The 14,547-nt window shown below is 42.7% G+C and overlaps 1 protein-coding gene across 3 annotated transcripts in view; it reads right to left on the bottom strand.

Moving 5' to 3' along the window:
• Positions 1 to 14,547, bottom strand: part of YLPM1 (YLP motif containing 1) — a 51,849-nt gene that overhangs the window by 25,739 nt on the left and 11,563 nt on the right. For all 3 annotated transcript variants that reach the window (XM_033142664.1, XM_033142662.1, XM_033142663.1), the window contains exons 2-6: positions 12,935 to 13,126; positions 9,982 to 11,594; positions 4,925 to 7,033; positions 3,142 to 3,238; positions 1,553 to 2,075 (exon numbers count right to left, since the gene is read on the bottom strand). In XM_033142664.1, the coding sequence (XP_032998555.1) occupies positions 1,553 to 2,075; positions 3,142 to 3,238; positions 4,925 to 7,033; positions 9,982 to 11,594; positions 12,935 to 13,126 (4,534 nt within the window). The remainder of the gene's footprint in view (positions 1 to 1,552; positions 2,076 to 3,141; positions 3,239 to 4,924; positions 7,034 to 9,981; positions 11,595 to 12,934; positions 13,127 to 14,547) is intronic.

Raw genomic sequence — 14,547 nt, forward strand, 5'->3', positions numbered from 1 at the left:
GCAGTAAGAGTAGATCCAAGAACTGGAACTTTATTGTCAGTTAACTCCCCCCCCCCTGTAATGTATTTAAGTCCAGCTTATTTCTTTTGCAGTAATGAATTTATTCTGTTTGCTGAATTGTTGGTTTTTGTCCTATTTGAATGTACCAATATGTTTTGAATACTGCTTCTCTCCATCCTGCCCCATTAATGTTTTGTAGTCTGAAAATAAGTGGATGCCTCTTATAATCTGGTTTGGGTGGGCACAAATTGCTGTAGAAAGGCAACCAAAAATAAATTAAGCCAAACTAAATCGGCCAACCAGTAAGTGTCATTTCTTCAACAAAGACATTGGCTTGAGGGACAATAATAGGAAACAGCTGCTTTTTTATTTTAAAGAAGAGCTGGATAAATTGCTTAGTCATCAAACAGAATTTACCACAATGTGGTATTGTGCATTACTTACAAAGCTTTAATTAAATTAAAAACAGGCATTCCCCAGCTAAAGCTCTCATGAGAAAAACACCACAGGGAGAAAAACAAGCAATGCGGGAATTTACTGATGGCTAATTGTTCTGTTTCCAAAAAACAAAATAACAGATGCCAATAATGAACCTTAAGTAGAAACACAAAAAATCTCAAAACTGGTTTAGATTAGTGGGTCCCCCACCTAATCAAATCTTGTCTGAAAGGAGGGACTGGGGTGTTTTGATATAGCAGCAACCTGACACAACAGTATATGTTTCAACATAACATAACAAAAGCATTTAAAAAATGATTAAAAAAGCAGAACTGCCTCCGTCAATCATTCCATTGTCAAACCAGTCCAGTATTCTGTTTCCACACTATTCATATTTTTATAAACCTCCACCATGTTATCTTTTCTCTAAACATTTTAGCCTGAAATGTTCTAGCTGTTCCTTACATGGAAGGTGCTATTAGGTTTTGTGAACCGTTCAGACACACATTCAGTTTATGAATACCTAGGTAACAACCAATGTTACCAGTATCTTCTCATTTACATCATATTCTTAGCAGTAAAATGGCAAGTTCAGACTGAACAATGGCAGTTATAGAGGCTGCAAATTGGCAGTTTATTATTTATCTGCATAAGGCCTAAAGTATTATTTGTTATTTGTATTTATTAGCTACCTCATAACACAAATACTCTCAATCATATTCTGTATAGGAAGGAATAAAACAAGAGCCCTTTCTCATTCTAGTTCATAGAAAGGCTAGACGATTTAAGGAATCGGACATAACATCAAATTTCTCTATTAAACTATAAATGTAAAGATGCCCTAAAGCAGTGTTCCCCAACCTTGGGCCTCCAACTGTTTTTGGCCTACAACTCCCATCATCCCTGACCACTGGCCTTGCTAGCTAGGGATGATGGGAGCTGTAGTCCAAAAACAGCTGGAGGCCCAAGGTTGGGGAACACTGCCCTAAAGGGTCCATCTTTAATGCACAGAATGTAGACCAGCACACTCCTCTGATGACAATTATATTGGCTTTTTTATGCTACAGGTATAATCATTCTGTTAATTAGCATTATTAAGATAAACAGTATTCACCTTGCCCATGGCTGTGTCCATGCCCGTAGTCAACAGTTTGATGAATAATTGGTGGCTTGGAAAGTTGTGCTATACCCGACCCAAAGGAAGTTGCGACTGTCGATGAAGGTAATGAGAGATCTGATGCAGGTAAGTCATTCTCTGATTTTAACCCTTTATCTTCACTGCTATCCCAAAGTCCCTGGAAAGAATCCTCATCCCAACGTTCTTGGCTCATGGCAGGTGATGATTTGACCATAGCAGCTGGACCTTGAGTGGCTGCTGCAGTTGAAATGGGAATTGGAGTACCTGGCTGTGTTGGTGGAACAGGCATTTTTAATGCTGAGAGGGGTCCCTTTGTGGCTGGAACAGGCAGCCTTGTCTCTGGGACAGATGGCTTTGCAACTGCAGCACCTGGCTTGGATGCTGGGGTAGCAGTTGGGGTAGCTTTCCGAAACAGGACGGGTGCTTTTACTATTACAGCTGGAGTAGGCTTAATAGGTTGCTCCTCTATTGGTATCTCAGCCCGCATTTCAGAAGAGGCCTGAATAAAAGGATATTTTAAAATAAAAGGTACATGAAATTAACGGTGATTTTAAAAATGTTGTCAGATACTGTCATAGCAAATGTGTACTTGGGGTACAACATCAATAAAAGGGTACACAGATAAGGCTAATTCTTTTTTTTACAAGGTGGTTACATGGAATTTACAATACTGAAACTTATCATAAGGAATGCGTACACAACTTGTGTCTGTTTCAGCTTGCTGCCTTATCAATCTCAGTTGACCAATGCGCCTTTTCATCTAAAGTTCTTTCGTGGCCAGGTCAAGTTTTGTAAATCACCCAGATGTGGAGCAACCATAATAGTGAAAACAAAATATGACAAAACACAGCTACAGATAAAGTTGTGGCTACCTGGTGGTGATATGTGATAAATATTATAAAATTGTTGCTTTGCTTGCCATGAAGCAGTGGTAAGTCATTTTACTTCCTCCACATGGTTGTATCTTTGAGATTGCTCTAAGTAGAGAAATTTACAAATGTTCTATCCAGCCTCCAGTTAATAAGGAGTGCTTTTTCTCAGCTACATCTGACAGGCACCCAGTAACTCCCATCCATGTTTTGATAATCTCAGGGATCAGCTGCTCTAGCATGCTCTATGTGGGGCCGCACTTTAATGCAGTGGAAAACTTGCCACCAGTAGAAACGAAGTAGCCCAGCCGAATTCAAAATGATGGTGACTTCCTAAAGTCCTATATAGTCCAAATCCAATACATCTTTGGGAAACCCTGCTCCTAGACTCTCCCGTCTCCTGAAATATGCAGGAAAGGTGCACTGGAATCGAAGTGAGAGTTACGAGGATGAAGAGCTGATTTCTGCAAAATGATGCTCCATTCTCAAGAAAGACCTGCCGCAGAACCTCTGCTGCCTCCGACCATGGATACAGAGCTTAGCCATAATGACTGGTAACTAGTACGGAGGGGTGGGGAAGCAAGCGTAAGTTCTTAAAATCTGCCTTTTAAAAACCTTTAAAAAAAAGACATATACAAAAAACCACGTGCATCACAGTAAAGTCACACTCGCACAATATTTTCCATAGCAATTTACCTGAAAGTTATCCTTCCTAATTTGTGGTCTAGGAATTTCTTCTGGTGGCAGTTCAGGAACAAATTCATTCATCATCTTCATATGTTCTTTCTGTTCTCTGCATTCAAAAAAAACCATATTATTCATCTTAAATGTTCTTTTAAAAACCACAAAAGTATATGCATTTGTCTTAAACAAAATTTTAAGAAGCACCAGATTTACTCATGTTCATCTGTGGCACCAACACTGTGGAATGCCCATTCTAGGGAGGCCTGCCAGGCTGAGAAGCTAGTTACCATATTTTTCCATCTATAAGAGGCCCCCCTATTTTGGGGGACTCAAAGATTTAAGAAAATGGGGGGAGATGGCCCTGAGTATAAGATGCCCCCTAATTTTTGACGTTTATGTATGATTCTAAATTGTGTTCTTATTGTTTCTTTTATTTCTTATATATTATTTTATTGTACAACAACTTGAATTTTATGGAACTGATCTGTCCTTAAATATTTTTCATCTCGTTTTGCTTGGCAGTTTGGATTTTTAGGATTTTGGCAGTTTTTTCTGCTGCAGTTGATTCTTTTTAGTGCATTTTCTCTTATTTGTTACTATATTGTTTTAATATACGACCGTTAGCCACTTTAGGCTGTCATTTGACAAGCAGGGCAGACTTATAATACACAAATGTTTCCAACAAAATGTGGCACTTTTCTCAGTGCCAAAAATGAACATTTTATACTTCACAGAGAGCATTTAGCTCCCAAGGTACATTTCTTTTTCACACCAGCTCAAATCTCATTGCAATTTCTGAGGATATCATTTTGGTGTTAAGAGAGAGAATTCAAGTCTTTGGGATCAGAATTCTCACATTCCTAAAGAACGGCTGCAGACTACTTTCCCAGTTCAGTAAATGGAGAAACACACTACTGTTGACAACAGGAACTAGCAACAGAGATTTTTCTACATATCAATGGAAGCTGCCTTGTACCGACTGGCAGCAGCTCTCCGGGGTTTCCGAGACCTGCCCAGAGATTTCAGGGATTGAACCTGGGACCTCTGCATGCTCTAGCAATTGTTCCTGAGTCATAAATGTCACATCATATGCACTGCTTGAAAATCTAAATTTGATGTATCCATGGAGTGCAGTGTAATATGACTGCCTGGCAACTTTACACAAGAGTAATTTAAAACCAATCACAACGAAAAGTGAAGTGTCCTCCTTTAAGGCAATATTAGTGCAAGTGGACTCTGTACCCCTTCATGTGAACTGACAGACAATGCTGGACCTTTTGTTTTCATTGGCTCCCTTTTCTGAATTTCTTAAAATATTGCAGGTCTGCATGAACAAGGTTCTCCTGCCTGAATCTTTACTACTCGGTTTTAAGGATAAGCGTGATCACCAACAGCTATGTTATCTGACTTTTTTTCTAGCATAGATATGCTATGTGAAGAACTGTTCTTGTTCTATGGGAGGGTCTTCAACATTAAAAACACACACACCTATTTTAACTTCATTAGTTTAAGACTGATAAAAAGTGCTGTTTAAAGCATAGTTATCTCAATGACCCTTGACTTATTAAACTTGCATACCCTTCCATCATCTAAGCTGACCAAAACCACCTAATTATACGCCGGCTCCCTCGGTCAGTAAAGCGAGATGAGCGCTGCAACCCCAGAGTCGTCTGCAACTGGACCTAATGGTTAGGGGCCCCTTTTTGCAATTTGCAAGAGGGAATGCAAGGCAGAGGGGAGATGAAAAAGCAAGGTTTTTCCAAAGCCAAATAAACAAGAACAGCAGCCAACTCACCGTAGCATTTTTAGCTCTTGGGCAGCCTTCAGGATTATTTCATGTTGCCTTTGACTAAGGACCATTACACCTCTCACCGATGGCTCAGAGGCTAAATTTGGCTCATCTCCCAGCAATTCAGATGAGCGTGGTGGCAAAGGTGGTGGATCCAGACGATCATCTAAACGTGGGAATCTGTCGATTTCATCTGGATACCACCTATCAGAAAATCTTTCCCTTTCCCAATCACCCCCGTCGGGTGGGAAATCAGATGGTTCCCTCCATGTGTCATGTCTCTCTGGATACTCTCGAATTCTGAGCTCCCCACGGTCTCTGGAATCTCTATCATAGAAATCCCTCTCTCTCTCCTCCAGCCATCGCTCCTCACGGTATCTGTCTAAAGGAGGAAGTGGAGGAAGGGGTGGCAAAGGTGGGAGAGGAGGTATGTCCAGATCACTAAGCGTATCTCTGTCATCCAGTGGTCTTAGGTAATCTCTGTCCCAGTCTCTTTCTAAATCACGATCATACACATCCAAGGGTCTTCGGACCCTGTCCAGATCTCTGTCTAGCTGTCTCTCTCTTCCCAATGGCCTTTCCCAGTCATCCCAATATGGTTCTCGTCTATCAAGATCAGCAGATATTGGAGGTAAAGGAGGTAGAGGGGGAAGAGGTGAAAGAGGCGGCAATGGATGACGGTGTGCTAACAAGTCATCTCTCTCATATGGATCAAGAGGATCATCATGATATCGCTGGTCGCGCTCAACCCAGTATCTGTCTCTTTCCCAATCATCCAATCGTCTGCGCTCTAGAGGAGGAATATCTTGGTATTCAAATGAGCGCTCCTCTTCCATGCCTGCCTCTCCGTAAGACCATGGAGGCCTGGGTGGTTCTTCACGAAATGGAGGCAAATTATCCATACCACCTCCAAGGCCTGTGTCACGTCTGTGCAGATCCCTCTCCCAGCTACTAGGCCTTCTGACTGGGTCTCTCTCCCGGCTACTAGCTCGCCGACCTGGTCCCCTTTCACGGATACTAGACAGTCGGTCCAGTCCCCTTTCCTGACTACTGGGTTGCCTGCCTAAGCCCTTTTCCCGGCTATCTGCATGGCCTCTCTCGCTGCTGCCCATCTGGGGGGCTGGTTCCCTGTCTCTCGCTGGTAACCCTCTGTCTTGGCTTCTCGATTGCCTTCCCAATGCCGTTTCCTGGTTGCTCGACTGTCCACCCACCCCAGATTCCCAAGTGCCCGACTGGCCCTCTGGCATCCTGTTGTGGGTTCCTGGCCCACTGTTCACATCTCTGCCACCTATATCTCTGGTCAGACCTCTACCTCTGTTTGGTACTCCCCTGCCTCTGGCATCATCAAATCGGCCTCGGCCTCTACCTCTATTGTCTTCCATTCTACCCTGGCCCCTGCCCCTGCCTGCTGGCCCTTTGGCCTGGTTATCTCCTGGCTTGATTTGTCCTCCCTCCCGGCTTTCCAGTTTAGATGGCTCCTTGCTCTGATTATTTTCAGAAGAAGTCAGTTTGTTTTCTGCAGAATTCAACTCTTTACTTCCCATTGGCGCTGGCGGTAACATTTTCTTCCCCCCTGGAACAGTGGAACCTGGTGTCTGATGGAGAACACCCGAAGTATGAGGAGGTTTCTTTGATTCTTCTGTTTGCAGTTCAGTCTCCGCAGAGCTTGGTTTCTTTGTTTCTGACATTGTTTCTCTGCCCTCTTTTTTGGACGAATTTTGCTGTGCTTTAGACATGACTGTACCTGGCTGAACAGAACCAGTAACCTTTGTATCTGGTCTAGGTTTAGATTTATTTGCCACTGTCTGATTATTGCTCATATCAGTAAAAGATTCCTTATGTTCTGTCTGATGGTTCTGTTGTCCCAAAGGAGGCCTAGGCCCCCGCCACCTTGGTTCACTTGCTTGGGAAGCCTGCATTTGTGAAGTGCCTGAGGGAGTATAAAATGCTGCTGCTGGGCCCCGGGGGATTGTCCCCTGTTTGCCTGAAGATCCATCTACAAGCTGATTTTGAAATCTTGGCCTTGGACCTTCTAAACGTTGCCCTTGAAAATGAGGTCCTTGCTGTCTTGCAGGTTCAAATTTATCGAAGTCTCTTCCTCGTGGTGCATCAAATCTGTGTATTTAGAAAAGAGACATTTTATTCAAGTAATAGATTTTGTGAGACATTTTTATATAAAACAAGTCCATAAATCCTCTTGGAAACAGCTGCCAAATTAAAATCTCATTAAGTAATAACGATACACAACATTAACCAAAATATTAGATTTGCTGCATGTGAACGGAGCATGACAGAAACAAGTATTGGATTCACCCATATCTATGCTCATCTTCTCCACCTCTTCCTCAGATAGAAAGGAATGTCTCAAGGGTCTGACTCAAGAACCACCTTATTTGGCTCATGGGGTCAAAGATGTAGACACATGCAGTATTCCACTGAGTCAGGTGTCTTTGGGAAAAGCAGGCAGAGGTTGAGGCATAGGTATGTGTGAGCCTGGGATTTACTTCCTGTCCTTTTAGGTGTAAGAAGTAGTGTCCGACCAAGTTCTGGGCTCCAGAGAGCCTAGAAGTCTTACACTTCAGAAAACATAATTATAAAGCATTTATTAAATTATAAACTGAAGATGACAACTGAGATTATACTGGTGTTACAAACAATAACAATTTATAATACAATATCTTCCTCTTATCTCTTTTTGTGTGTGTGCAAACAAGACACCTGCAGAACCATCACTTTTGCTGCTTTTAGGCGGGCACTGAACATGATTTTACTTAGGAGGACTTTTGATTTGTAAGGTAGCTTCTAGTTGTTGTTGTTGTTGTTGTTGTTGTTGTTGTTTGTATTAAAATACTATATATAAACTGTTGCTAATTTTGTGTAAAGTGGGATAGAGCAGCAGGAACAAAAGCACAAACTCTGCTTTCTGTTTGTTTTTTGAGACCAGAATTATACATTCAGCCGCAGACCTGAGTTTGGCAACCAGAGTGCCCTGTGAACAACAGCAGTTGAGTGACTGGGAGAGGGGGCTTAACTCTGGCTACAGTTACCTTTTTTTTAAAAGTATTTTTTATTAAAGATTTTCTTGATTTACAGAGGTATGTGCAATGTCTCTCTCGTATTTTTTCATGTAACGTTTTTACAAATCAGTTTCGTTTGTTGAGACATTAGGAAGAAAAGGGGGAGAGAGATGGGCGGGATGGGGAGATGGGTGGGGTGGGGTGACAATGTTTCTATTTTACTTAATATATGTACGGTTTGGTGTCAGCGTTGTTTGTGCAGGTTCTCAGTTGTTCGCTTGTGCTCCTTTGGTGGTGAGAGAGGTCAGGGTAGGCATAGGGTGTGATTGCTCATTTGTGGTTGGCTGTGGTGGTCTTTGGTTTCCTGTGTGAGTGGGGTGGGTGAGTGTTTTTGATCAGGTTAGCCATATGGATTTGTATGCTGCCGGTAGATTTTTGTCACTGTCTTGTTGGGCTGTGTGTGTGATGAAGGGGAGCCATACCGGGGTGAAGGTGGCTTCTTCTATTTGTCCCCGTGTCAGTTTCCGCTTACAGGTTAAATTTTCTAGTAGGGCTGTTTCCCATACTACTTGGTACCATTGGTCCATGCTTACTCCTGACAGGTCTCTCCAGTGTCTGGTTATGATGTTTGCGGCAGCTAGACTGGTGACTGGGAGCGGCCGCCGAGACCACATAACACCGGTCTTGAAAGACCTACATTGGTTCCCAGTATGTTTCTGAGCACAATTCAAAGTGTTGGTGCTGACCTTTAAAGCCCTAAACGGCCTCGTTCCTGTATACCTGAAGGAGCGTCTCCGCCCCCATCATTCTGCCCGGACACTGAGGTCCAGTGCCGAGGGCCTTCTGGCGGTTCTCTCGCTACGAGAAGCCAAGTTACAGGGAACCAGGCAGAGGGCCTTCTCGGTAGTGGCACCCGCCCTGTGGAACACCCTCCCACCAGATGTCAAAGAGAAGAACAACTACCAGACTTTTAGAAGACATCTGAAAGCAGCCCTGTTTAGAGAAGCTTTTAATGTTTAATATATTATTGTATTTTAACATTCTGTTGGAAGCCGCCCAGAGTGGCTGGGGAAACCCAGCCAGATGGGCGGGGTATGTATGTTTGTATGTATGTATGTATAAATAAATTATTGTTATTATTCCATCTCTTTAGGTTTTTGTTTATTTGTTGCCACAGGGGCTTGAAGTTGTGGAGGTATAATTTATTGAGGTTTACAACAACCTCCCTGATGCTTTCCCCCAAGATGCATTTGATGCATCATGGAGGAAAGTAATTGCCATACTGGGGTGTGCATGGATTTACTCCTTCCTTCACCCTGCAGCCCACACCTGAGTATACTTTGCATGCACTTTTTATTTTTAACTCTCCATTTCCCCCGAGTATATGGATGCCTCTGTCTTGTTTTTGAGTGAAGCTGTTTTGGCTACAAAGCTTCTGGCACTCAACCTCGTTAGCATTATGAGGACTGTTACTACAGGCTCCCACAGATTTGGTTCAAGCATTGCCCCTCACCAAGAAAATTATCAAGAAAGAACAGACAATTCTACTGGTTTCTAAGGGCACTCATGGTGGCTAAATTCCTAATGCTTCAATATTGGAAGGAGTCCACCTGCCACCCCTGTGCACCCTGATAATGGATAGAGGACATGACAACTGGCAGCATATGAGGTGACCTTCTGTAAACATAGGAAGTTATATATATTGTTCTGGACCACCAGCTGCTCCCCCTTTCCCTTTGGAACATTCAATTAATAAGCTACTAACAACACACAAAATGGAGAAGAAAAAAAAGACCTGGCCATGGGTATTTCAAGAAATACTCTGGAAGAACGTATGAGGTTAAAGTATGGTAAAGCATAAGATTAAAATAGGCCAGGGATACCATGGGGGGGGGGCAACAACCACTAAATGAGCACAGTCACATGAAATACCATGTCCTACTGGCAAAGCACACAGGATTACATAACAATATTTAACAGTGTTTCTACTGTACTATCCTCCAATACAGCACTGCCATACAAAAATGAGACAGAAAGAAAACCTACCTTGACACCCTTGGACCTTCATGGTGCTGTCCCCTGGCAGAATCAGGAAACCCGGCTGACCTCCCTGGCCTGCTCTGATAGGTAGTAGTGGTGCTGGTGGTGGATGCAGATGAGAAGGACACTGTAGAGTGAGGTTTTACTTCAGCAGAAGTTAGTTCTGAAGAAACAGAACCAAATGGCATTGCCTGTTTGCCCAGAGGCGCATAAGAACTGCCTTGGTCTGAAGTGCTAGCAGATGATGTCACATTTGAGTTGTAATTCAGGGTGGTAGATGTATCAGTAATTTTAAAAGTAAAGGAAGCAGGGGTGGGAAGAAGAGGTGGCCTGGTTGCATCCACTGTAGCGTGGGTCATGGCAGGTGAAACAGCAGCTTTGAATGAAAAGGAAGAAGCAGAAGAAGGGGTGGGAAGCAGGCCTGGCCTGACAATATCCATGGCCGGAGTGATGACGGATGTATCATTACCTTTAAAAGGAAAAGCAGGGGTAGGAAGCAGAGGTGGCCTGGTTGCATCCATGTTCTGGGAAGTGGCAGGAGACTCAGTTGCTTTAAATGAAAAAGAAGCAGCAGTAGGGGTAGGAAGCAGACCTTGCTTGGACATCTCCGTAGTCTGGGGAGTGGGAAGTGACTCTTTAAATGAGTAAGAGGCAGGAGAAGGAAATGGAGGTGGCCTGGTTGTCTCTGAGGCCTGTGAGGTGGTAGAAGACTCAGTTGCTTTAAATGAAAAAGAAGCAGCGTTAGGGGTAGGAAGCAGACCTTGCTTGGACATCTCCGCAGTCTGGGGAGTGGGAAGTGACTCTTTAAATGAGTAAGAGGCAGGAGAAGGAAATGGAGGTGGCCTGGTTGTCTCTGAGGCCTGTGAGGTGGTAGAAGACTCAGTTGCTTTAAATGAAAAAGCAGCTGTGGCAGGAGCAGGAAGCAGACCTTGCTTGGCCATCTCCGTAGTCTGGGGAGTGGGAAGTGACTCTTTAAATGAGTACGAGGCAGGAGAAGGAAATGGAGGTGGCCTGGTTGTCTCTGAGGCCTGTGAGGTGGTAGAAGACTCAGTTGCTTTAAATGAAAAAGCAGCTGTGGCAGGAGTAGGAAATAGACCTGGCCTGGACATTTCTGTACTTTGGGTAGTGGGAAGTGACTCAGTAACTTTAAAAGAACCAGGAGTAGAGTACAAATTTGGCCTCGGTGTTTCAGTGCTCTGGGTGCTCTGAGGACCAGATTCTTTTGAAATAGGCATATCAGACTTTTGTGGGCCAGAAGAGAATCCAGTGGAAGGTGGAGGCAGTGCAGCTGAGGGCAACGTAGACTGTCCAACAGACATACCACTTTGTACTGTTTGAGAATATGCAGGAAATGCAGGCGGCAAAGTTACACTCCCAGTATACTGACTGTTCATGTTCCGAAGAGATTTCACTTTCTCCTGAAGGTGGGTGTGAGTGACTTTCATCTGTCCTTGCCACATTTTCCACTGTTTCTCACACTCATGAAGTTGGTCTTTGTGAGGGTAGGCCTGAACCTGATCCTGCCACTGCTGAAATTCACGTTCCCACTCCTTGTAAAGTGGCTGGAACTGTTTGTTCTGTGTTTCATAATGCTGTAGCTGCATATCCACTGACATTGTCTGCCAGAAAGAAAAAGTAGTAAGGAACACACTTTATGTTAGTTCAATATACTCCTAATGCTTTAAACACAAACATATCTTACTTGCTGCATAGCAAAGCATGGGTCTGTACACTGAAAACTGTTCATGCTTTACAACAGCTTCCATGAAATTATTGTGCTTTATAGATGAAGCCATAGATTTGGGCCTTTGAACTTTATTTTTCTTTAACATCACAGATCCACCCCCTACCAAACTAAAATGATTCTACACTCTGACTCTAAATATATTGCATGATTAAACCTACTGAAAAAATGGAAATTCTTTCTACATAGTCTATTTAGGAGATAAGTGAACATATTTTTGAGTTTTCTTCTCACAAGGAAGATGCTTCAATATAAAGTATTACTTTTCTTCTTCTCAGTTCAATTTCTAGCCTACTCTTCATTGATTCACTACCACAGGGCAGGTTACAGCATAAAACAAGACTGAAATGTTAGCTTCTTGTCTGCTTTTTCAGAAGTTAACATGTAATCAATGAGCAAAGGTCTACATCAGAGTTGGGGAACTTTCTTCTCTGATGGTTCAGATCTGTATCTGCCTCACGGGTCAAAATTTGGCAGGTTGCCCATCAGTCATAATGATGATGCTTTTTGAAGGTGCACCCCCAGAGCAGCTTCAAAGAAGCTTGCTCCAGCATCACAAATGAGTTTGCATTGAAACCCCTGCTTAAATGGAGATCCCTCCCTCCACTTCAGCAGGGGATTCAGTGCAAGTTCTAGAGCAGGGGTCAGCAAACTTTTTCAACAGGGGGCCGGTCCACTGTCCTTCAGATCTTGTGGGGGGCTGGACCATTTTTTTTTTTTGGGGGGGAGAACAAATTCCTATGCCCCACAAATAACCCACGTAACTCACGTAAAAACACGCTGATTCCTGGACCGTCCGCGGGCCGGATTTAGAAGGTGATTGGGCCGGATCTGGCCCCCGGCCTTAGTTTGCCTACCCATGTTCTAGAGCAAAGCACAATCTAACCACTCACTGGTCAATCAGGATCAGCTGATGGGTGATTGAAGCATGCCTTGCTCAAAGCAAAAGAATAATCGGGAACTCACTTTACTCTCCCAGTTGTTCATTTGGAGCCACCTTGGTAACTGCTCCACACCTGAGGTGACATACAAAGTGGTGGGACAGAAGGCTGTGGTTTACCAAGAACAGCTTGCTGGGCCAAACTGGGACCTCTTAACAAGCCAAAGTTGACCCGTGGACTACCATGAAGAGTCTGTTCACACCATTAAATCGTATTAAGTATCTCACTCAAGTGGGAAAAATATGAATCAAATCATATTACTTTAATGACTCACAGTCAAGTGCGGCAACTGTATGATCTGTTGATAGCGGTGTAGAATTTGTTGCAACTGTGCATGCTGCTGCATTATTCTCTGATACTGGAAACCCACTCGCTGCTGTGGATGCTGTTGCCATTGTGTGGCTGCCGCCTGTAGCTGTTGTAATCTCAAACTTTCCTCGGGATCCTCTGGTGGTTGAATGCTCAACTGGAGGAATAAGCAAATATCAAATAATAGAAAAGTTGTTCAATCATGCAGCACAGCAGTTATACAGCTCTAATCATTGTCAGTTGTACATGCCTGCAAGCAAGCAAATACAGAGGGTTTTGTCCCTTCCCCCCCTTCTTCAACAAGTTAAATAGTCCAGGCACAGCATAACGTGCATGCCTATGGTAGAAAATATATCTGAGCACAAGTCTTACCAAAAAAATCACTACTTCACAAGAGCACTACTTTTTTTTTTGCCAGAACACATAAAAACTACCGGTAAACAGTTATTTTACAACTATTAGAATTTATTGCACTATCATATCTCTGAATTCAAGAGATATGCTAGTGCAATAAATCTGATAGTTGTCCTATTCCATGATGATATACAACTAAGGACTCAGCTATACAGTTACAAATAAAAAGTTTTAAGTGTGTTTCAAGTGCAATATACAATGTGACACTATATGGCAATGGTGGGCCTTATGGAAAATTCAATGTATTTTTTAAAATACTTTTTTTTAAAATAAAAAGCACTTTCAGAACAGTTTTTATATGTATGTAGATTCCACCTAAGTCATATTCAGAGTAGACCCACTGAAATAAATAAATAAATTAGTTACTTAAGTCTACTGGTTGCAAACCATAAATACTCACTCACAGGAGAGTGGCCTCCACAAGACACCAGGGCATCACATATAACCCAGAATAATTGTAATTACCGGTAGATAACAACAGAAAATAGCTGAAACATAACTCTGTCCAATAAATTTCTGCATAGCATATTAAAAAACTTTAATTGTTTGGCTTAAATAAAGACTTATGCCAGATACAAACTTGGGTAAGTACAAACTGTTGGTAATCTGAGATAATAAGACACATCCACAATGCTTTTATATTTGTTGGAAGCTACCCAAAGTGTCTGCGGCAACCTAGTCAGAAGGGTGGGTTACACATAAAATATATTATTATTATTATTATTATCATCATCATCATCATCATCATCATCATCATCATCATCTAGGTCAGGGGTCAGCAAACTTTTTCAGCAGGGGGCCGGTCCACTGTCCCTCAGACCTTGTGGGGGGCCAGACTATATTTTGAAAAAAATATATGAACAAATTCCTATGCCCCACAAATAACCCAGAGATGCATTTTAAATAAAAGGACACATTTTACTCATGTAAAAACACCAGGCGGGCCCCACAAATAACCCAGAGATGCATTTTAAATAAAAGCACACATTCTACTCATGTAAAAACACACTGATTCCCAGACCGTCCACATCCGGCCCCCGGACCTTAGTTTGTGGAACCCTGATCTAGGCTGTGTTCACAGTAAAAGTTACTACACAGAAGCAGAGCCCGTAAGGTCCAGCTCTTTTACTGTTGCAGAAGTAACAAACTGAGCAAACAGAAAAA

The sequence above is a fragment of the Lacerta agilis genome, chromosome 1 (genome assembly GCF_009819535.1).
Source record: "Lacerta agilis isolate rLacAgi1 chromosome 1, rLacAgi1.pri, whole genome shotgun sequence".
Lineage (NCBI taxonomy): Eukaryota > Metazoa > Chordata > Lepidosauria > Squamata > Lacertidae > Lacerta > Lacerta agilis.